The 22,988-nt window shown below is 29.8% G+C and overlaps 10 protein-coding genes across 10 annotated transcripts; 6 read left to right on the top strand and 4 right to left on the bottom strand. All coding sequences in view use genetic code 12, as the record gives it.

The window, feature by feature from the left end:
* Positions 1-66: 66 nt before the first annotated feature.
* Positions 67-966, top strand: MRT4 (Mrt4p). The gene has a single exon (XM_064903716.1). It carries the CDS (start codon positions 165-167, stop codon positions 861-863), a length of 699 nt encoding a protein of 232 aa, XP_064762069.1. The 5' UTR covers positions 67-164; the 3' UTR covers positions 864-966.
* Position 967: 1 nt separating this feature from the next.
* MIF2 (Mif2p) lies at positions 968-2,864 on the bottom strand. Its single transcript, XM_064903717.1, has one exon. The coding sequence runs from the start codon at positions 2,730-2,732 to the stop codon at positions 1,080-1,082; it is 1,653 nt and encodes a 550-aa protein (XP_064762068.1). The 5' UTR covers positions 2,733-2,864; the 3' UTR covers positions 968-1,079.
* A 131-nt stretch (positions 2,865-2,995) lies between these two features.
* Positions 2,996-5,512, bottom strand: DFJ63DRAFT_313847 (uncharacterized protein; the record flags this gene model as incomplete). Its single annotated transcript, XM_064906245.1, has 1 exon — positions 2,996-5,512. One exon carries the CDS (start codon positions 5,510-5,512, stop codon positions 2,996-2,998), a length of 2,517 nt encoding a protein of 838 aa, XP_064762067.1.
* Positions 5,513-5,886: 374 nt separating this feature from the next.
* DFJ63DRAFT_319528 (L-methionine (R)-S-oxide reductase) lies at positions 5,887-6,517 on the top strand. The gene has a single exon (XM_064907071.1). It carries the CDS (start codon positions 5,933-5,935, stop codon positions 6,467-6,469), a length of 537 nt encoding a protein of 178 aa, XP_064762066.1. The 5' UTR covers positions 5,887-5,932; the 3' UTR covers positions 6,470-6,517.
* Positions 6,518-8,021, bottom strand: DFJ63DRAFT_330253 (uncharacterized protein; the record flags this gene model as incomplete). Its single annotated transcript, XM_064907644.1, has 1 exon — positions 6,518-8,021. The coding sequence occupies one exon, from the start codon at positions 8,019-8,021 to the stop codon at positions 6,774-6,776; it is 1,248 nt and encodes a 415-aa protein (XP_064762065.1). The 3' UTR covers positions 6,518-6,773.
* A 949-nt stretch (positions 8,022-8,970) lies between these two features.
* On the bottom strand, positions 8,971-10,233 carry DFJ63DRAFT_336023 (uncharacterized protein; the record flags this gene model as incomplete). The annotated part of the gene is made up of 1 exon (XM_064908305.1): positions 8,971-10,233. The coding sequence occupies one exon, from the start codon at positions 10,231-10,233 to the stop codon at positions 8,971-8,973; it is 1,263 nt and encodes a 420-aa protein (XP_064762064.1).
* Positions 10,234-12,898: 2,665 nt separating this feature from the next.
* On the top strand, positions 12,899-14,617 carry DFJ63DRAFT_336022 (signal peptide peptidase-domain-containing protein; the record flags this gene model as incomplete). Its single annotated transcript, XM_064908304.1, has 1 exon — positions 12,899-14,617. The coding sequence occupies one exon, from the start codon at positions 12,899-12,901 to the stop codon at positions 14,615-14,617; it is 1,719 nt and encodes a 572-aa protein (XP_064762063.1).
* A 210-nt stretch (positions 14,618-14,827) lies between these two features.
* Positions 14,828-16,941, top strand: DFJ63DRAFT_170691 (uncharacterized protein). Its single transcript, XM_064903727.1, has one exon. The coding sequence runs from the start codon at positions 15,038-15,040 to the stop codon at positions 16,751-16,753; it is 1,716 nt and encodes a 571-aa protein (XP_064762062.1). The 5' UTR covers positions 14,828-15,037; the 3' UTR covers positions 16,754-16,941.
* Positions 16,942-17,129: 188 nt separating this feature from the next.
* DFJ63DRAFT_313841 (uncharacterized protein) lies at positions 17,130-18,767 on the top strand (the record flags this gene model as incomplete). Its single annotated transcript, XM_064906244.1, has 1 exon — positions 17,130-18,767. One exon carries the CDS (start codon positions 17,130-17,132, stop codon positions 18,765-18,767), a length of 1,638 nt encoding a protein of 545 aa, XP_064762061.1.
* Positions 18,768-21,982: 3,215 nt separating this feature from the next.
* DFJ63DRAFT_313840 (uncharacterized protein) lies at positions 21,983-22,858 on the top strand (the record flags this gene model as incomplete). Its single annotated transcript, XM_064906243.1, has 1 exon — positions 21,983-22,858. One exon carries the CDS (start codon positions 21,983-21,985, stop codon positions 22,856-22,858), a length of 876 nt encoding a protein of 291 aa, XP_064762060.1.
* Positions 22,859-22,988: the final 130 nt, after the last annotated feature.

The following is a 22,988-nucleotide window of genomic DNA, read 5'->3' as shown; positions in this document are numbered from 1 at the left end:
GACATATACCCTCCATATACTAACGCTACCAAACAGATAATCCTGTATATAATATATTAGCACAATAATTTTTTTTTTTCAGGATGAGCTTCATCTCACTTTAAAAAATTGAAAATTCCTATTTAACTATTTAGATCTATAACCATATAAACCACATATAAAACATGCCTAGATCAAGACGTTCCAAGTTGGTGACCTTAGCCCAAACCGATAAGAAGGGAAAGGAAAACAAGACCAGAATCTTTGATGAAGTGAGATCAGCTTTAGATGAATATACATACGTTTGGGTATTACAATTAGATGATGTTAGAACTCCAGTATTACAAGATTTAAGATCTGATTGGGTTGGATCTAAATTGATCTTAGGTAAGAGAAGAGTATTGGAAAAGGCTTTAGGGGATACTCCTGCTGAAGAATATAAGGATAATTTACATAAATTATCTAGAGCTTGTACTGGATTACCAGGATTATTATTCACTAATGAAACCAAAGAAGTTGTTGAAGCTTATTTCAATGCTTATTCCAAACAAGATTATTCCAGAGCCAATTCCAAGTCTCCTATTGATTTTACTATCCCTGCTGGTACTGTTTATTCCAGAGGTGGACAAGTTGCTGAAGAAGAAGATATTCCAATGTCTCATACTTTAGAAGAAACCTTAAGAAATAAATATAAGATTCCAACTAAGATAAAGTCAGGTAAGATTACTTTGAATGAAGCTTTTGATGTTTGTAAAAAAGGTGATACTTTGAATGTTACTCAAGCTTTGATTTTAAAACAATTTGGAGTAGCTGCATCTGAATTTAAAATAAAACTTGTGGCATATTATAATGGTGATGATTCAACCGTTACAAAATTTGATTAAAGAAATGAAAGAATAGAATAATAACATCCTCCTTTCCCTTGTATAGTAGTAGATTCAAATAAAAAAAATACAGCAATATACGTTAATTTTAACAAACAAATGATAATAATAAAAAAAAAAATAAATACTTCTTATATTTCTATATAATTATATGCCTAGTCTTACAAGTTATAGTACAGTTGTGTGTATGGGAGGGTATCATTCGTAGTAGTTTGATTATTCTCCATCCCAATCATCATCATCATTTATTTCTTCTCCACTTTCATTTTCAAGTTCGGGACTTTTAGTTTGAACAAAGAATAATCGAGCTACATCTTGACCGATATTTTTAAATCCATAGGAATTACGAGTTGGAACTTCAAATGAACAACCTTTAGTTACGACAAAGGTAGTTTCATTCAATGTAACTTCAATCAAACCTCTTACCACATGGAAATAATAATTATAAGGTCCTGAATTTCGAAATTGTTTTGATCCTTCCAAAGGGAAATGTAATAATCCTGCAGCACTGGTTGCTGATTTATCAGCAAATAATGATGCTATTTTGAATTTATCAAACAGTGTCGTACCATCATTATTTGATATTTTACTTGATTCTTCAAAATTTCCTCCATCAGGAGCATATGCCACGGTTTGTTTTATAGCTTGATCATTTTGAAATACATTCAATTCCAATTCCTTTTTAGTAAACCATTCTGACCCTGCTATTTCAGGATCCGATTCATAATCATATACTGGTTTAGTAGTTGATTTTCTCAGTTTTGGTGGAGTGGTTCTTGATCTCAGTCTTGATCGTTTTGCCCGACTTCTTATACCATTGGGGAGTTCAGGCATTTGAACTATTTCTTTAATGATTTGTAATGGTACTTTCCTTATATCAGTAGCTAAAGTTGTATCTGGATCACCTTCAGTTTCATCAGCTCTACTATAAACGATTCTTTCATTTCTCCAATATGCAATAGGAGCCACTTTAACTCTTTTTGATCTTCTTAATCCATCCGGTGGAGGTGAAGGTAATGGAGAAGGTTTAAAAATGGTTGGTTGTTGAGACGGTACTTCGACAGCGAAGCTAGTTCTTGGCTGTCTTGGTTTTCTTTTATTGGTAGGTGGTGGGGATATTAGTTCACTAGTATTTTCATCATCTACTAGATCTTGATCTATTTCAATTGGTTCTTGTTCTTCCTCTTCTTCCACTACTGGTTTTCGTTTAGATTTAGATGATTTACCCAATGCTAATCGTTTTGTAAAAGCTGATGCAGCCCTCGATGATGCTTTAGTATTATTATTATTATTATTATTATTATTCTTAGTGACTTTCCTCTGTACAGGAGATATATCCACAGGAGATAAACTCATGGCAGGAGCAGGAGCTGGAGGTATAGCCACACCTTGACTTTCATAATCATCATCATTAAAATTATCTCCATAATCAAACTCATCATCATCATTTTGAGAATTAAAATCATCAGTACCCTCATCGATAAATAATTTCAGTTTTTCATGTTTTTTATTATGACTTGATAAAGCTTTATTATGTTCTGGTAAGGGGGATCGTAATGGAGACTTCTTATTCTTCAGTTTAACTGATGTAGTAGAGAATTTTGATGTGATTGAAATTGGTGATAAACTAAATGATTCACCCTGACTATCGAAATTCAACTTCTTAGCTACATTATTGAAGTTATCCTTAGGAGTTAATGATGATTGTAATGCTTTCTTAGTGGTTGTAGATGGTCTGGCGACAGTGAGATCATCTTCATCAGAGAAGAATTCATCTATATCTTCCATATCATATTGATCCTTTCTTAAATTTTGTCGTGGTCTGATACCAGTCTTTCTTGACTGAGACCCTAGATTCAACAAGTCCATGATGATCCTGTTTTCTCACCCCTTATTTTCTATTCTATTCACAGAGCAGTATCACTTACTCTTTCGATCGATCAGCTTGGTTGGTTATCAAGGGTTTGGTTGTTCAAAGGGTATGTGTATGTGTGTTTAAGCTGATACTCTTTCCCCTGTTTGTTTTGGTTTTTCTTTAGTAAAATGAATGACACAAAAACGCGCCACTTCACAAATTCTTTTCTAGACTTCCTAATTGGGTAATCGTAAATTCATAAAATTCATAACTATAACTATAAACAATTAACTAATAAATCATCATTATTATCATTTAAACTTAATTCATAAGTCAATATGAATCCATCCGTATAGATTATATATAATAAAAATCGAGGATATTGTGGTGAACTTGATTTATCCCGAATTGAAAAACCCGCTATAGTACGATGTCCACCATAATTTGAAAATGCCAAGATGAAGGCATTAGGGAAGACGAATTCTTGTCTCATGGCGTATAATCCTCGATATTGACATAATCTCATGATTGATACAAGACCTAATTGGGATATCGCTACCACACATTGTAATTGAGGTATGATTTGAGTAATGGAGATTCGATTGGCCGGTTTCGATTGATCATTGGATGGAATTGATAAATCAAACATGGTCTTTGTTGAACAACTACAGAATAAAGTATCAGTTCGGAACAATCCTAATTTTTTCCCTGTAGATACTACTAACATATCAAATGATTGTAAATCTTGAGAAACATCTAATAAATATGATTTCTTATTGATTGATTTTTGTAATGGTCTACCTTTCATATGGGTATATTGAGATAGTACGCCTTTATGAATTCGTTTATATTCATCATCTAAAGTGGCTAGGATTGATGAATCTAGAGTATGAGAATGAGGTGAAGATGGAGGTAAAGTCATAGTTGAATGAGATAATTTTGATAAATTAATTGTCTTACATTCAAAATGTTGCCAATTTGAAGCTAACCCTAAATGAGATGATTTAACAGGATCGAATTCGAGATTTAAGATTTTAGATTCATTAATTATATCAAAACATTTTTCATTTGAATTTATAGTGAAATCTCCCGTCAATTCATTAATTGAATTAACCAATTTGAAATACTTTGAATTAATCACTTTGGTAGTCCAACAATATTCATTTAACACCGTTCGAACAATCACAGTAGGATTATTAAATTTAACTCGATTGAATTTCGAACTTGAAATATTAATGATATTTGCATTATTGAAATTTATATTATTTCGATTTTCTAATTGTTCAATCGCTTTATCAACATAATGATATTCTTGATCTTTATAAAATTCCCATTCATGAATATTTACAGGACCATGAATCAACTTGAATTTAAATTGGAATATAATCAATTCTCCTGATATTGATCCACATGAAACTTTAACGTCATGAGTCCCTGTGTCATGATTGATATTAACCAGGATTATGGAACATTCAGGGATGTTATGTAATAATTGATGAGATTTAACATTATAAAACCGTTGATCGAATTCATCATAATATAATAAAGTTAAACTTTGAGAATTATCCGATATGATGAATACATTATAGCTACCATTGTAATGTTTGAAATCCAATCCCCAAATAGATGCATCTAATCGTACTTTAAATCGAGGTTTAAAATGGATTTTATTGGATGGGATAGTAGCTGGATCTTGAAATTGTTGAGGTCTTTTCAATTTAAATTCATTAGCTTTAGTAATGATTGATTCGATATCATATATATATAAAATCCCATCATCACAACATACACAAACAATCCCCTGTGATCCAATAAAATCATCAAATTTAGTAATGAAATTAACGGTATGAGGGAAATAAGGCCATGTAGAAATCAATCTATCCGTAGTGGTTGTGAATGGCGGTTTAGTATCGAATTTGAACAAGGGGATCTTATAAGGTAAATTTGTAGTTGAATTAAAATCATATACTAATATATCTGAATTATATCCAATAATTAAATAATCTTCATTAGTATGAGGGTTTCTTATTATAGTGGATAGATTATTTTTATATGTCTTTAGAGATTGAATTTGAAATAATGATTCTGTACCGATTGATTTCAAATGTAGGGAGTCTTTGAATTGTTGAGATAATAATGAGTTATTGATAAGTAATGAGAATGGATCGAATGAATTGAATTGATCAGGAAAACGAGGTGATGAATCAGATTGGTCTGTAGTAGAAACTATTGTTGATGGGGAATGTCTTTCCCAGTTATGATATGCATTTTGACTGTTTATGGGATATTTCCCTGAGGTTGAACTTGAGGATGATCTTCTTCTTCGAATTGATGATTGATTTCGTGATGGATTAGGTTGAATGATTCGAACGTAATGATAATCTTTATCGACATTACGAATATGATCATTTGTATCATCTTTATCATCTTTATCATCATCAGTTGTATTTCTTCTGTCGTTATAAAATAAATCAGCATCGACTGGATGTCGATTATTTGGTGATTGATATAATTCATCATTATATAGACCTAAAATATCTTCATCATCAATATCGTCCTCATCATCATCGTCATCCTCCTCTTCCTCATCCTCATCATCATATTCCAATCCTGATTGGAATTGAGGTTGATCTCTTCCACCTTCATTCAAATCATCATTATGAACATTCTCATCAATTGATATTTCTAAATCTTCATGAATCATTTGAAATCGATTATGAAATCGATCAATAGCAGCCGTTAGAACATTACCCAATCTTTCAACCTCATCCACTTCCCCCACAGCTGGGATCATATTTATATGTAAATCCTCATTAGACTGATCATTATGGATGATATGATTGATATGAGTTGATGTGGTAACATTATCATTATCATCATCTTTATATTCTATTCTTTTTATCCCTCTTGATTGTAAGAAATGATTAAATCTTGTAGGGAGGGATGAATGTATTATTTGATTCCGATCCATACCGCCTCCTTCGTCATGATACGTGTTCTTCTATCTATGATATGGGTTTCCTAATAGTCAATTGATGGATTGATTATAGTGCTGTCTGATTTGATTTGGCTGTAAATAAATAAATGATGATGATTTGAGGAGTTGACATCCACAATTTGTTTTTTACATCAACCAAAAAAATATTTACAACCAAAATTAATCATCATCAAGCAAAAGTTCAACCAATTCAATACAACCACCTACACTACAACTATGGGAGAAGACGGGAAACATCACGCAGATTATACCAACTTACAAAGTGGACAACTCACAAAGGAAGAAACGTTACAACATATCCTTCTCTCCTATGAAGCGTTAGCTCAAGATACTACCAATTGGATCACCAATCTTTCCAATTTATCATCATTATTATGGTATGGATATCATTCTCTTGATATTCCGGTGAATTGGTCAGGGTTCTATGTGCTTAATCCGGAAGATGATAATGAATTGATCTTAGGACCATTTCAAGGGAAAGTTGCTTGTCAAATCATTAAGATTGGTAAGGGTGTTTGTGGTACTGCTGCTAGTAGTAAATTAACTCAATTAGTACCTGATGTTGAGGAATTCCCGGGTCATATCGCTTGTGATGGTGAAACTAAAAGTGAAATCGTGGTTCCGATTGTTAAAGATGATAAGGTTTTAGGAGTATTGGATCTTGATTGTTTAAAATTAGGAGGATTTGATAAAGTTGATGAGAAATATTTAGGTGAATTAGTTGAATTAGTGGTTAAAACTTGTAAATTTTAATAATAGATATATATATTAACTATAAAACGAAATAATAATAATTAGGATAAAAAAGATTATAATAATAATACTAATACTGTAATAAAACAACATATTTAGAGGAGAGATATAAAAAGAGAGTAATAAAAGATAAAAACAAACTATAAAAGGATTTGATAAAAAACTAAACAAGTATCATTTGGGGCATTAGACAAGACAAGTTGAAAGCAATAAAATAATAACAAGATTCAACAACAGAAATAATAATTAACAAAGAATAAAAATATATATATATAAATTGAGTTGGAAGGATGAGAAAAGATGATTACTTTTCACCAGTTTCATTTCTTCTTTGTTCTTCTCTTTCTAAATTATGATATAATAATTCTTTAGCTTTTTCAACAGCATGAGAAGTTCCAGCAATAGTAAAGATTCTTTCTCCTTTACCTTCAACTTCTTCGCTAATTCCAATAGTTGCACCACTAACTTTACGAACTCCTTGAATTCTTGAACCATTTTTACCAATTAAAGCTCCAACTATATCATTTGGGAAACTAATTGAAGTAGTAGTAAGATGAGGTCTCTTTCCATTATTATTATTATTATTATTATTATTACTATTATGAGTGCTATTACTATTATTATTATTATTATTATTACTATTGTTGGAAGTTGATGATGATAAGGAAGTTGATCCATTGGAATGTCTATTACTAGTACCATTACCATTATTAGAACCACCATTAGAAGAGTAGTTACTTCCACTACTAGTATTAGAATGACCTCTTGGAATATAATAATTAGTGCCAGTCATTGAAGAAAAATCTTCAATTAAACATCTTGAAATAATTCTTAAAGAATCATATAAATTATTTACGGTACCTTGTAATTCAACTAATCTTTCATTTGAACCAGGTAAGAAAGATTTTGAAGCAATCATGGATATATTATAATTTGATTGAATTTGTTGAATTCTTAACCCTTTTGAACCAATTAAAGTCCCCATTTGACTATTTGGAATTAATAATCTTAAAATAGTTGATTCATGTTCAATACATGGAGTTGAACTTAATTGTTTTAAAGGGAAATAATTATAATTTTCAATAGTTGAATCACATAAAGCTTGAGCGAAAAAACTTAAAGCTTTTGAACAATCATCTAAAGTACCACTTACAGTTAAAATTCTTTCATGAGAACCAGGTAATAATCTTGAAATACCAGCTTTAGTATTAGTTTCAGCTCTAATGGAATCAATAACTTTACCATTTTGACCAATTAAACAACCGGATTCTTTGGCAGATACCAAAACTCTAAAGTTTATTAAAGTTGAAGCTTTTGATTTATCATGTAAAGATGGTAAAGTGGTGGTTGAGATTTCACCTGATGATTCATCATGAGTTTGGTTTGATTCATCATTGGATGATTCTTTAACATCAGATGATTCTTCAGTGGTGGAAGTAGAAGTAGCGGCGGCGGCAGGAGCTGATTCAGTGGTGGTTGATTCAGTGGTGGAAGCTGATTGATCTTTTTCAGTTGGTTCTGAGAAATTAGTATCGAATAAAGATTCAGTCATGGTGGAGAATTATATACACTAGATTAGGGGGAGGAGGAGGAGGGAATAGATCAGATGATATGATATATGATGAGAAGGATTAATGATTTTCTTTATATCTAAAGAAAATTATTGGGATTTGTAAAATTGAATTTTTAATAGATCAAATTAAAGATTGGATCTATATGAATAATGATGATGAATTAATGTAATGAATGAATTAGATTAATTGAAGTGATTTAACGGATGAGGGATGAGTTAAATGACGTGGTTTAGATTGATTGATTGATTGATTACAATTAAGGAGATGAATTGATTGATTGATTGATTGATTGATTGGGGGATGGGATGGGCTGGATGGATTTGAGTTTGAGTTTGTGGATTGGAATGGATTGATTTTGGATGGGGGCGGTTGATTTTGAATGGCGGTTGACTTGGATTGTTCGTTCGATGGATGGATTGATAGGATATGATAGGTGTAGTACTATGCTTATGGTATCAATTGATGGATGATTTGAGTTGAGTTGATGAATTAGAAAGTCAATTTGTTGTAAAAACTCTTTTTGTTGTTGGTGGTAGCAGTTTTCATTTTTTTTTTTTTTTTTTTTTTTTTTTTGATGACAATTTTTTTTTGTTAAAATTTTTTTTTTATTTTGTCGTGTCGTGTCTTTTTGTCGAAAAAGAAATTATAATTTGTCGCATAATGTCGGAGTGAGTGAGATAATGTCGTACGGGTAACTTCTGTATCGCTACCAGTCTCAACTTAACATTACTACAATTTACATTTCATATAAAAACATATCAAATAAAGCATAAAATTAAAAACTAGAATTAACCTAAAAACATCCTAATATAAAAAAATAGCTAGAATTAAATAAACAATAACAGTAATAACAGTAATAACATAGTAATAAACGGACAAAAATTTAATAGTATATGATGATGATTAAGGAACGAGATCTTACTTTCTTTATAATACTCCGATATAATCCTTAACACTTATGGTTGTATAACTTGATCTTCTCAAGGAGGGGGATAATGGTAATGCATTCGTCAAGGCGATTTTGTCTTCCAAAGTGAGAGAATGGGTTCTAGTTGGTCTTGGCATTTGATGAGATTTAGAATCTACTTCATCTTCATCTTCATCATCATCATCTTGGGCAACAGCCACATCATTTTCTTCTTCATCATCTGGAAGTTCTTGGGATGGGATTTCTTCTAATTGATTAATGAATTCTTCCTCATCTCCTTCATAATCATCATCATCATCATCATCATCATCATCAATCATCACATCATTAATATGATGATTCAAAATCGATTCAAGTATAGCTTCTTCTTCTTCATCTTCATGAGATAACATATCGGCAAATGAATAAAAATCAATACTGGGATCGACGGAATCTTTGGAACGATTGGTTACTTTCCCCTGAGATGGTGTTGTAGATGTAGCTAATGATTGTTGTCTTGATCGATAAGAATTTATAAATGATGGACGTTTAGATGATAACATTGAACTATTTGACATGGTTGAAAATGATGAATTTCTTCTATATAATTTTTGAGAAGATGCATTAGTAGATCCGGTATTATTAGTGGTATTACTACTTGAATTACTATTTTGGGATGATTGACTTAAAGTATTTAAAAGATTATTACTAATAATTGATCTTGATCTTGATCTTGCTCTAAAGGGATATTCCGCCATATTAGTACTCATAGTATTATGAGGTGATGGAAAATCATTATTATTGGTTCCATCTTGAGGTTGATCATCATCATAATAATTCAATTTAACATCATTAAAATCAACATTGGGATCACTAAGATAATCAGTAGTGATATCTAATATTGGATTAGTGAAATTTTCTAATTTATAATGTAAGGGAATTCCATTATCATTAGAGTTATTGGTTCCATTATTATTAATGTTATTAGTATTATTATTGGTACCATTATTGAATAATAAAGGATTATTATTTTCTAAACTTCTTTCAAAGATATTTATCGATGATGAATTTAATGAATAATTATTTAAATTATCCTTAGTGGATTGATCATTTGATTTTATTTTCCGTAAGAGTTTATGTAATTTTTTATGATATAACGAAGAGGATGAAGATGAACGACATTTACATGATGTAGGAGTAACTGTTGTGGTGGTTGTTTCGGGAGGTACTGTATCTGAACAGTGGGGACATTTTGATAATGGATCTTCTTCTTCTTTTGCCATAGTATGATAGTTGAGTTGTTTGGTTTTGGGTCTGATTTTGTAATTTGACTGACTAAAGGTTCATGAAATGAATGATACGATGGGTTTATGAATAAATTGTAATGGATATAATATACAGTTGATGGGATGATATTATTGATTATTGATTATGATTTATGAGTATGTATGTGAATGACTAGTATGTATAAGATTTATAAAGCTCATAAATAAATGTGAGTTTGATAATAATAATAAACGATGCAAATAATTGTAGAATAGTTGAGTTATAGTATAATACAATTAAGAATAAAAAGGGGAAGAGTAAAAGGAATATAACAGTAATAATAATTAAAAATAAGGGTTGAGGATAATATTTTGATTTATATTTATATAATTAAACAGTAAATTTTATAATTAAAAATGTCGAGATAATCCAAGACAAATAATACAGTGAATAGTATATACCTTAACAGTATAGTATATAGTATACACCAGATGAATGATGATGATGATTATTTCCACTTTAACAGAAATGGTTCCAAACGCAAACGCAAAAAAAGAAAAAAAGAAACTGTAAAAAAAAGAATGACCAGAAAAAGTGCAATGATTTTTTTTAAAGGTTAAATTTCCCAATTAGGAACAACTAGTTAATACTGTTTTAACTGTTATCATCATAAGTGGTATCGACATTTAATGATAATTAATTCATACGGATCAATTTGCATATCACCAGCTTTTTAAATCATCATCTATCATCATTAACTATCATAACTAATTAATTAATTAGTAATAGTTCCAGTTAACAGCATATGGCTACTGATGCCTCAAATCGACGAAAAACTCTTACAGTTAACATTTTTAAACGGACCATTTTTATTTTAGTTAAATTGAAATTAAATTAAAACTATTTTAATTTCAATTACCGCTATAGCCAAGAGTGGAGATTTGTTCCTACTAGAACTACAACTAGATCAATAAACAATATATTTAATATTATACTTTGACAGAAATGTTCTCTTACCCATCGTTAATCCAAATCAAATAACCTTTTTTATGAGGCTTTCCATTCTTTGATTATAGTTTTGTAACATCTCAGAAAATAGTTAATCTCATCTATTCTATTATTGAATACTAATAATAATAACTATAGTAACTCTTTATGAGTATAATAGTTTAAATGTGGAGAGATAAAATGGTAACCTGTAAAATATTAGATTATGGAACATCCATCCTAAATGAGCATAAACTGTAAATTCCCCTCTAATTACACCTAACTTGTAATAATTAATCAGTATAACATGTAAAATATATCCCCAACAAAATGTAAAAATGAATGAGCACACGATTAACTACTAATAACTATTATTTAACCTAGTTATATATAGATAGAAGAGGAGAACGGATAAATCCTTTCATTGATGACTTTTATTAACATGAGTTGATATTAAAAATAAATATTCATATGGAATAGTATATAATTTCCCACCCCATTCTGTTTCATGCTTGTTCCCCATTCTTTAGATCATCCATCCATTCATTCATCTGTGTTTCATATTATTAAATTGATAGACGATAGATTTCTAAAAAATGCCATAGGGAATGCAATGGATAAGTTAGGATTGGATAGGAATAGAATAGGATAAGCCCGGATCAACTTCATAATTAAGCAATAAATAATTAAAATAATTAATTGTTAGCTGATTTTTTGGTTTGCAAAATCGCCATTTGGAAGGAGTGGGTTTATATACAGGAAATATACCCATATTAATTTTTGCAATAAGGAGATTTGTTTTTATAATCTTGAAAAAATTTGCATTACTTACACATAAACATAAACAATGATCTTCAATTGATATATGTATTATGTCGTCGAGTGGGATTTTTGTAAAGATATGACCTATGCACCCCTTTTTATCTTATAGTATGATTTTTTAATGGTTAATAATAATATTATTATTATTTATTAGAATCGGTTAAATTAAGGTCTTATTATTATTATTACTCTATTCAAATAACGGCGGATTATATTATATAAACTTTGTTTAGGATGACTCTCTCTGAATGATTTATCATATAAACAATTAAATCACTCAGCCGTGATTCATATTTGGATAATCTTCCTCATCTGTAACTTGACACCCCATTGAATGTGAATGATTCAATTTTGATATCATTGAATCATGTTTAACCAGGTTCACTCCACATACCAACAAATCAAACAAGTCATTCAGGGGGTGGGTGTCCTCCGAAATAATAATCCTTAATCATCATAAGATATGTTTTTATTATAAGTCACAATATGGTTGATTATCAGTAATGATGATAAATATACGAAATGAAATGGTTTGTCATAAAATTAATGTCATTTTTTGATTTAGAGCCCAAGAATATGACATACCTGCATATAAAAATGACATAAACCGACACATACACTTTAACTCTTAAGAATGGGTTCTTCGTAATTGTTATATTAATCATAATTAATGTTATTTGAGGTATATATATCAAATTGTAAAGTTAACTACTGTTAGGGTCACTTATCAGTTAATTTGGGTGTACTACTTTCATATTGCTGGTTCATACATTATTGAGCATTGAAGTTCTGAAAAGTTGACAAATATTTATATTCAAAAAAACATCAAATCAACAACCTCCCAGACGTTGAATCAATCAACTATTAACCAAGATGAATGTCAATATAACTGAGACTACTGAGTATTATCTAAGTCATATATCAACATCTATAACGAATGGATTATATTCCACTTCAATCCCTCCTGCGTTCATCAATGGTTTGTTCATTATTGTCTTATCGACATTTATAATTTCAATAGGATCAATTTCAACCATCACTAAACCAAAATTCATTAAAGATAGTCAATCTAAATTCGATCAGGATGATGATGATCATATCATTGCTAATAAATTCCAATATGAATCATTATTTGAAATCAATTCTACTGATAATTCCATCTATAATAAACTTCAAATCATCGTCATACCTATCATGGCTAGTATAAGTTTAGTAGGATTGAATTATCTCATCAGGAATTTCGATATTGAAAATATCAATTATTACTTATATCAGTACGTGTTTGTGATAAGTCCATTCATTATTTATAAAGCCATGGAGATTTTATTTATTTTGAGTGTGAGAGTGTTACATATCGATGAATCATTATTACCACGATTTAGATTAACTCTTTCTGAAGATCCATCGTTCCCACTTGGATTCATTGAACATTTCAAACAAAGTTCAAAACCTTCCATTCATCAATACATCCATACGGAAAAGTTGTCCATTATCGAACCAACTCCTACAAATGGGAAGTCATTAGTGTTCGATTTAAGAGGGATATACATCACCCCAGTGACGGCTCTATTGTACGCGTTATTCCTTAAGTTTAATCATAATTGGATCGTTAATGATGTAATCGCCATCTCCTATTCAATCTACTCAATCAATTCCTTATTCGGATCACCTTTAATCCTTGTTGAATTGAAAAAATTCAAATATTTATTCCTTTTATTAGGATTATTATTCATTTATGATATTTATTTCGTTTTTTTCTCAACCATAATGGAAACCGTCGCTACTTCCATTAAAATCCCCATTAAAATCCTTATCCCAAGTCATATCCCTGATAAATTCTCCATCCTTGGATTAGGGGATATAATCTTACCTGGATTATTAATCACATTATGTTTGAAATTCGATACTTACAATCATTACACCAACGCTCCGCAATCGACATACTCGAAATTATTCGTGATATACGGTATGTCGAAAATTTATTTCATTACCACTTTAATCAGTTATAATATTGGATTAATCATTACGTTGATCAATTTACATTATTTTAAAGTGGGTCAACCAGCATTATTATATTTAGTTCCCTGTATGATTATTAATATTATTAGTGTGGCGTTATATAGAGGGGAATTTAGTGATTTATGGGAGTTTAATGATGGGTTTAGTAAGTATAGTCCTGTTAAGGATGAAGTTCTGGACAATGAAGAGGAGGAAGATATTGATTATGATATTGGTAGTGAGGATGAGGAGTTGGAAGAGTATGATGCTTGGGTTGATAAGGTTGAGATTAAACGATATCAAGTTGAAGATTATGATAGTGAAGAGACTGAATTGGATGAGTATAGATCGAGATTTGATTTTGAGGAGGAGGAGGAAGAGCAGGATGATACCTATGTGATTGGTGGAGAGGATGAAGATGACGACGAAGAAGAGGAAGAGGAAGATGTAGAGGATGAACAAGGAGACGTGAGTGATATTCTACAAGAGTTGAAATATATAAAAGAAGATGTAGCATATGAACCAGTGGAATGGTATAGTGAATTTGATAAAGTTGAAGGAGAAGAAGGAGATGATGAAGCAGATGATGACTAGATTATACCAAATAGTTCAATTAATCAGTTTATAACTAGATTAGATTAATAATAGATTAAAATAAACTTCAGTCGTATCAATGGTGGCAAAATTTAAAATTAGTCATAGTAACTTCTATGTAACCACCATTAAAAAATATGCGCAAAATAACATAGAGCCGCACGCAATTTTCGTAAATTTTAAATTTTAAATTATAAATAAACTTCATAATTCCTTGTTTGATTTGAATTGATTAAAAACACTAAATATCATTGTTTTGAGATAAGCTTTAACCCATTTATATTTTGACAGAAAGGTTTAACTTATACTAAATTCGTCTCCTTTTGTTGTTTTAAGAAACACAGAAAGTTGAGTTCAATCGTGTGATATCTATCGACAAAAACAGATAACAAAAGATAACAAATCAAGGAGTGAAGTATCATGGCATTTAAAGATACTTCAAGGTCTGTGATTAATATCATTACGGATTACATTAATTCTGTATTATACTCCAATTCAATTCCAATTCCTATTATTGAATCATTTATTTTACTTACGCTATATACCTTTATCATTGTCTTGTGTGTATATGCTACCATTCATAAACCTTCATATATTGAATTTGCAGAAACTCGATTTGATGATGATACTGTAGCATCAATCCAAGATGATCTTCTACTTACGACCATAACAGATCCGAATTTAACTTATTTTGAAAAATTTAAATACATTGGTGGAGCAGTAATTGCTATTGGAGTTATGGTTTATTTTATGCTCAATTTTGAATTTAACCCCTTTACATTTTATAAATCGTTAGAAATCATATTTATATTAGGAGTTCGAATTTTAAATATTCATGATTTAATCTTACCTCGTTATAAGTTGATATTGGGTGATAATTATTCAACTATAATCAGAATAGAACCTAACGATACAACCCCAACTCCTACTGGGATAGAATTTGATGCTCGATGGTTAGATCTTTTACCTGTCACATTTTTAGTGTATCATTTATCAAAGTATTTTTCCTATAACAATTGGATTATAGGAAATTTTATAACTACCTTACATCTCATATTTGCTTTCCATAATACATCATTTCGTAAGAGGAGCTTTTTACCTCAATTATTTCAATTTAAATATGTTTTCGGTATTTATGGAGTTTTTATATTATTGCTGGTATATAATCGGATTTTGTTCATTCCAACCTTGAATTTACCAAGCACTACAGCTTCATTGCATATTCACATTCCTAGACCAAGTATTTATGGAAACCATTTTAAAGAATTGGGTTCATCAAGGCTGGTATCAAATTATGGAGCTCTTATACTTAAAGGGGATAATTTAAAAATCCCAATTTTATTAATTTCATTATGTTTAAAGTTTGATATGTATAATTATTATAAGAATCAACCTGCTGATATTAAATTTTCAAAATTGTATGTCTTGTTTAAGATGAAGAAGGTTTATTCTAGTATAGTTATGATTTCATTCTTAGGTGGAAATTTGTATATGTTTCACAAATCATATTATAATCGGATTATAGAAATTGGTCTCTGTGGGGTTATTCATGTGATTGCGTTAATTCGAGGTGAGTTAAATGAATTATGGAAGTTCAATGATGATGTGGTTCCAGTTAGGGTAAGTGATGTTAAAGAGGATGATAAAGAGGATGTGGAAGAGGATGTGGAAGAGGATGTTAAAGAGGATGTGGAAGAGGATGTGGAAGAGGATGTGGAAGAGATTGTGGAAGATATTGACGTTGCCGATGTCGAAGAGATTTTGAAAGAGATTATGATGGTTGAGGAAGAAGATGAAAGTGATGATGATGATTACCTTATCAATAGTGAAGATGAAAAACTTGAACAAGTTGATTTACGCATTGATAAAGTTGAATTTAAACGGTATCAAACTAAGGATTATGATAGTGATGATGATAGAGAATTGAATATGTATAGAAAGAGAGTTGTGAGATATGTCTTTGAAGAAGGAGATGATGAAGAAGATGAAGAAGATGATACTTATGAGGCAGAACCGATAGATGAAGAAGATGGTGAATTAAGTGATGAATCTGATTATTACGATGAAGATTTACGAATTTTAAGAGAAGATCTTAAGAAAGATCCCGTAGAATTGTATGATAATAAAGAAGAGTAGTACTTCCCACGATTTATAAGTAGATTAGACAATTGATAGATCAAAATAACATAACTATAAACTTCAATCATAGTAGTGGTAGAATCTAAAATTAATTATACTAAAAAATACGCGCAAAAATAAGATAGAGCCGCACGCGAAGTTATTTTGATTTGACGTAAATTTTAAATTTTAAATTTTAAATAAACTTCATAATTCCTTGTTTGATTTGACTTGTTAAAAATACTGTTTGAGATAAGCTTTAACTCATTGATATTGTGACAGAAAGGCTTAACTTCTAGGTGTAAGTATTTTGTTTCAAGAAGAAAGGAACAAACTAATTGAGTTCAATCGTGTGATATCTAACCCCCACAAAAAAAGATAACAGAAGATAACAATGGCTGTTAAAGATACTTCAAGTTATGTGATTAATGCCATTACTGATTCTTTCAATTCTGTATTATTCTCCACCTCAATTCCGTCTCCTGTTATTGAATCATTGATTTTACTTACGTTATATACCTTTATCATTGTCCTGTCGGTGTATGCTACCATTCATAAACCTTCATATATTGAATTTGCAGAAACTCGATTTGATGATGATACTGTAACATCTCAAGATGATGTTATAGCTAGTACATTACGGGGACGGAGTTCTTTTGAGATATTCATGATAATTTGTGGATCAATAATTTCTGTTGGTCTAATGGTTTATATTGTGGTCAATACATACGAACCAATTGTATTTTATAAGTCTTTAGAGGTAATATTCATATTAGGATTACGGATTTTAAATGTTCAAGATTTAACTTGGACTCGATATAGATTGATAGTACTGAATCGTCCAAGCATAACCATAACGAGAATAGATCCTAATGTTGCAGACCCAAATCCCTTTGGACTAGACTTTGATATTCGTTGGTTAGATCTATTACCTACTACATTATTAGTCTATTATTTATCAAAGTATTTTTCCTATAATTGGATTATAGGAAATCTTATAACTACCTTACATATCATATATGCCTTCCATAATGCATTCAAATTCCGTGCCACGAAGTTTATACCTCCATTATATCAATTTAAATATATTTTCGGTATTTATGGAGTTTTTATATTATCGATGATATATAAACGGACTTTCTTCATTCCAACCTTGAATTTACCAAGCACTGCAGCTTCATTAAAGATTCTAATTCCAATATCTGACACTCATAAAGTGATGGATCCAACAAGGTCTAAATACGCATATACTTTTCGTGAAGCGGCGAATTTAAAAGGACCCATTTTATTAATTTCATTATGTTTGAAGTTTGATATGTATAATTATTATAAGAATCAACCTGCTGATATTAAATTTTCAAAATTGTATGTGTTGTTTAAGATGAAGAAGGTTTATTCTAGTATAGTTATGATTTCATTCTTAGGTGGAAATTTGTATATGTTTAACAAATGGTATTATAATCCGATTTTAGAAATTGGACTTTGTGGGGTTATTCATGCGATTGCATTGATTCGAGGTGAATTATACGAATTATGGAAATTCAATGATGATGTGGTTCCAGTTAGGTTAAGTGATGTTAAAGAGGATGTTAAAGAGGATGTGGAAGAGGATGTGGAAGAGATTGTGGAAGATATTGACGTTGCCGATGTCGAAGAGATTTTGAAAGAGATTATGATTGTTGAGGAAGAAGATGAAAGTGATGATGATGATTACCTTATCAATAGTGAAGATGAAAAACTTGAACAAGTTGATTTACGCATTGATAAAGTTGAATTTAAACGGTATCAAACTAAGGATTATGATAGTGATGATGATAGAGAATTGAATATGTATCGAAAGAGAGTTGTAATATATGTATTTGAAGAAGGAGATGATGAAGAAGATGAAAAAGATGATACTTATGAGGCAGAACCGTTAGATGAAGAAGATGATGAATTAAGTGATGAATCCGATTATTTTGATGAAGATTTACGAATTTTAAGAGAAGATCTTAAGAAAGATCCTGTCGAATGGTATGGCGACGATGAATAAGAAATTAGTAAAGATAAGAACCTACAGATTCAATTCCACAGTTTAGCAGTTTAATATTAATATAAGATCAGTTTTTATTAATGATGAAATATATTACATTGATTAGATTAGAGATAATTAATTTGACGTGACATTATTATGAAAATTTCATCATCATAATCACATACTAACAAATCCATCTTAATATTAGATGCCGATTCAATGACCGAGAATGTTTAGACATAGATGAAATGAAATTTTAGTTAAAAGATAAACACACATACCCGCCGCTACCATTTTCAAAAATTTCATTTTTATATACAGGAGAGGTGATATTTTTTTCGATAATCAAAACTCGTCAAAACCACAACAAATAAACACGAAAGATAACAATAGAGAGATATAAATAAATAGACTAAATAAGGTATAAACTACAACCAAATAAGATAAGAACAATAATTAGATAAACAACAACAAACTGTGTAACCATTCTAGATAGGAAAAATGAATAGATAAAAATGGTGTGGCCAAAGTTAAGATAGTTGTGTTCTATTATTATTTAACCGTGTTTCATAGAATATTCTATTTGACATAAAACTATGGAGTAGAATTCTATAGAAGAAATAAATAAATAACTTTTTATCTTAATTAAGTAATTAGAACCCATCTTTATCATATTATTTTATTTTGCCATCAACGATTTCACAATGCCATTAAATTAAAAGGCATTTCTCTTTAATTAACTTATATACAGGACATAATATATACAGGAGATCATCTCAAACTCCTATTTAAAAAATTAAGCGCTTAACTCATATTAATTATTAGTTATTAGTTTAAAATTACTTACTGTGGCTGAGCCTGTTTAAAGTTAATTTTAATAGATAAGTATTACTGTACAACAACTGTATTAATACTGGTAATGCGCATTTTACAATTTATGGTATAACGTGGGTGAAATTATACATTTACTTGCTTTGCATAAAAACCTTGTTAGAATGGTTGTAGTGTGGTGGATGTTGTAATCATAGTAATTGATCTATGTATGTACTTGAGATGAGATGACGTTTAAACGGTTTAAAATGGTTTAGGGTTTACTGTATGATGGTAATTTTTGGTATATATCCGGATTAGTAGTAAGTAGTAATTATTATGATCACGTTCTATAGTATGGCTGGGTGGGTTAGAGGATGTTAAGTATAAGCGTGAATATAATTATAAAGTAATAAAAGACAGAGATAATAAAATATGTGTTGATTATTAATAGATTTATTGTTTGATGGAACTGGTGATCCGTCATACAACTCACGTAAAATAGATACACATACAATCGGGAGAATAGTACTACTAGTTGTGGTGGAGATTTTACAACTAACAACAATAGCAAAACTATACTATAACTACAGTATGATGAAATTTGGAGGTTCGATTATCATAGTTAGAATGGTTACAGATCAACAATTATAGTTGAATGTGATAGTAATAGTTCATAGTTGTTGTTTGTTGTATTAATCTCTGGTTATCTCTTTTTAATTGCTCTTTCCTAATTAGGCAACTTTTGCGCTCTTTCTGCTCTCATTGTAATTCGAACTGAACTGAACTGAACAACTGAACTGAATAGTTGTTGTTGTTATTTATGATGATGACAGTTGTGCTTTATGCATATACATCCTATATATGATGAAATGAAATAGATCCATCTTTACATTCGATTTCTTGGAATGGAACTAGTTAATATTAATTTGATGGTTTACTATACGGCATTCACAGTTAATTTACACTATAATAAAAAATAGGAGTAAGCACAAAATAAAAAAATTAATTTCTAATTTTAAATTAAATTAAATTAAATTAAATTAAATTAAATTAAAATTAAAATTAAAATTAAATTAATTTTAAAATTAAATTAGGCGTATTATTTTATTATTATTAGGAGGTTTATTAACCATCTTGAGTGATCATTTTAGTTTATTATAATATATATTTAATATTAACGACGACGTGTAATTAATTAATAAAGTTTAATGAGGGGTTAATCCTATAAAATTATACAACCTGGTAAAAATTAATAGGAGTGAGTGGTGAGTTACTCCTATAATTCCTAATTTAAAGATAAGTTAAGTTACATTTACCTTGGCGATAGATAGATAGAACCATAGATAGATAGATAAATGATGGCCATATGAAGAACGTAAACTGTAGAAGAAATCACCAATTAGGGAAAAAAGGGGGTACAGGAAATATGAATTTTGTTTGTTATTGTTAGTGTTTTGCTTAGTTTGTATAGATAACTACTATGGAAGTGGTGGATGATGGCAATCAAATCGTATAACTAAATTGTTTTGGATGATTGTTGAATTGTAATAATTAATTTCGGAATAATTAGACGGCTCCACTTTAAAAAAAAAAAAAAAAAAAGAAATTTTTAATCAGCGCAAAAATAAAATTTGAACTGACAGTTAAAGGAATGGCATAAACAACAACAACAACAACAACAACCAGAACAAGAACTTAGACAATCAGAATAACACAACTTCAAACTAAAACTTAAAATTTAGCAAGTGTGATGATGCCATGAATTGGGTTAGCTTATCTTAATGTAGTAATAATTCAAACAATCCATCCATCTACTTTCATCTATTTAATCTCACCCACTTCATCCATCATCCATAATCAACTTCCCACCTCCACATAATCTTTCTGGCTTTTAATTATTAATTGCTTAACGGTAAGTTTTACTTCTTCTATCAGCCCACAGTTTACTTAAATTTATTTCTTCCATTGTTAATTTTTGTTGCAGTAAAAATTTCACTTCCACTTCCACTCATAATTTTTATTATCTATTTCTTATTTATACGTAATTATATTCCCTGATATTTCTACAATATCCATTTTTGGTGTTTTTATTATTCTGTTGGGATTATCTTATTATTATTATTTATATTATTTTAATTATTTATTTATAAATATTTAATTAATCCACTTTTTCCTAGGTTGTGTGGTTGGGTATAATACTTACACATTCATTGTATATATATCTATTGTTATTTACTATCTTACTATCTACCACATATACAAAGTGGGGTTGTCTATTTCCAGTCCCACTTCCGATTTTCTCATATTAATACTATATATAGATAGAGAATCTACCACATTTAATCAGTATATGATTTAATCCTTATTCATTTCATTTTATCATAATATATTCATAACTTTTATAATTACTTTCATTCAACATGAAAAGGTCAAATTCAGATTCATTAACTTTATATTCTTATCAACCTTGTTCAACAAGTATAACTTCGATTTCAACCACCTCGAATAATATCAATATCAATAATAATAATAATAATAATACTATTCCTACTAGTACTAATAGTCCTCCTATTAATAAATCTTTAAAACGAGTTAAATTAGAACATGAAATCTTCTCCACTTCCATAAAAGATATCGAATTAATGTTTAATCCTATTACTATTATCGATCATCAAAGTTTACAAAAGGATCAATATAAATTCAATTTTAATTATAAATCTTCAAGTCAACCAAAAGTTCTTCCAACTCATAATATCATCAATAATAATAATAGTACTAATAATATGATTGTTCCAAAGTATACTACCATGGCAAGAAGTTCCAATGTTAATACTGTTCATGATAATAGTACCATATTGAATGCTTTGAAATATGATTGTATAAATTTATCATTATTATCATCGATTAGTTCTGCCTCGATTTCAGATGAAGAAGAAGAAGAGGAAGATGAAGAAGAAGAAGAAGAGGAGGAAGAAGAATTCGATGAAGATGATGATGATCAATTCATCGATAATACCAAAGTTGCTATTCCAATCTTACCATCCCAAACTAAATCTGTAAATAATAGTCTTAATAATTCCTTATGGCAACAATCTAATATTCATAATCATTCCGTGGCTCAATTAATCAATTTTGAATTGAATTATTTACCATTGGAAATGACGGGTGATGATCTTTATGATGATGAAGATGAAGTTAATGATGTTAGTTTAAGAAGAGATTTAATTAGATTAAGGAAATTTAGTTTGGAACTGGATTTAAATAGAATTGATGAGATGATTCTTTTGAATCACTAGACGAAACGAAATCAACGAAGTTGTTGATATTAGTTCTTGTCTTTCACATCGACTACTATAACTACAACAACAACATTTGCTATCATTATCTATCATATTAACTACTAATACAACAACAACACTGGCATAT

Source organism: Scheffersomyces coipomensis (assembly GCF_036884675.1).
Source record: "Scheffersomyces coipomensis strain NRRL Y-17651 chromosome Unknown DFJ63scaffold_4, whole genome shotgun sequence".
NCBI classification, from domain to species: domain Eukaryota; kingdom Fungi; phylum Ascomycota; class Pichiomycetes; order Serinales; family Debaryomycetaceae; genus Scheffersomyces; species Scheffersomyces coipomensis.
The sequence above is the reverse complement of the archived record's forward strand: the minus strand, read 5'-3'. Positions and strand labels throughout refer to the sequence as shown.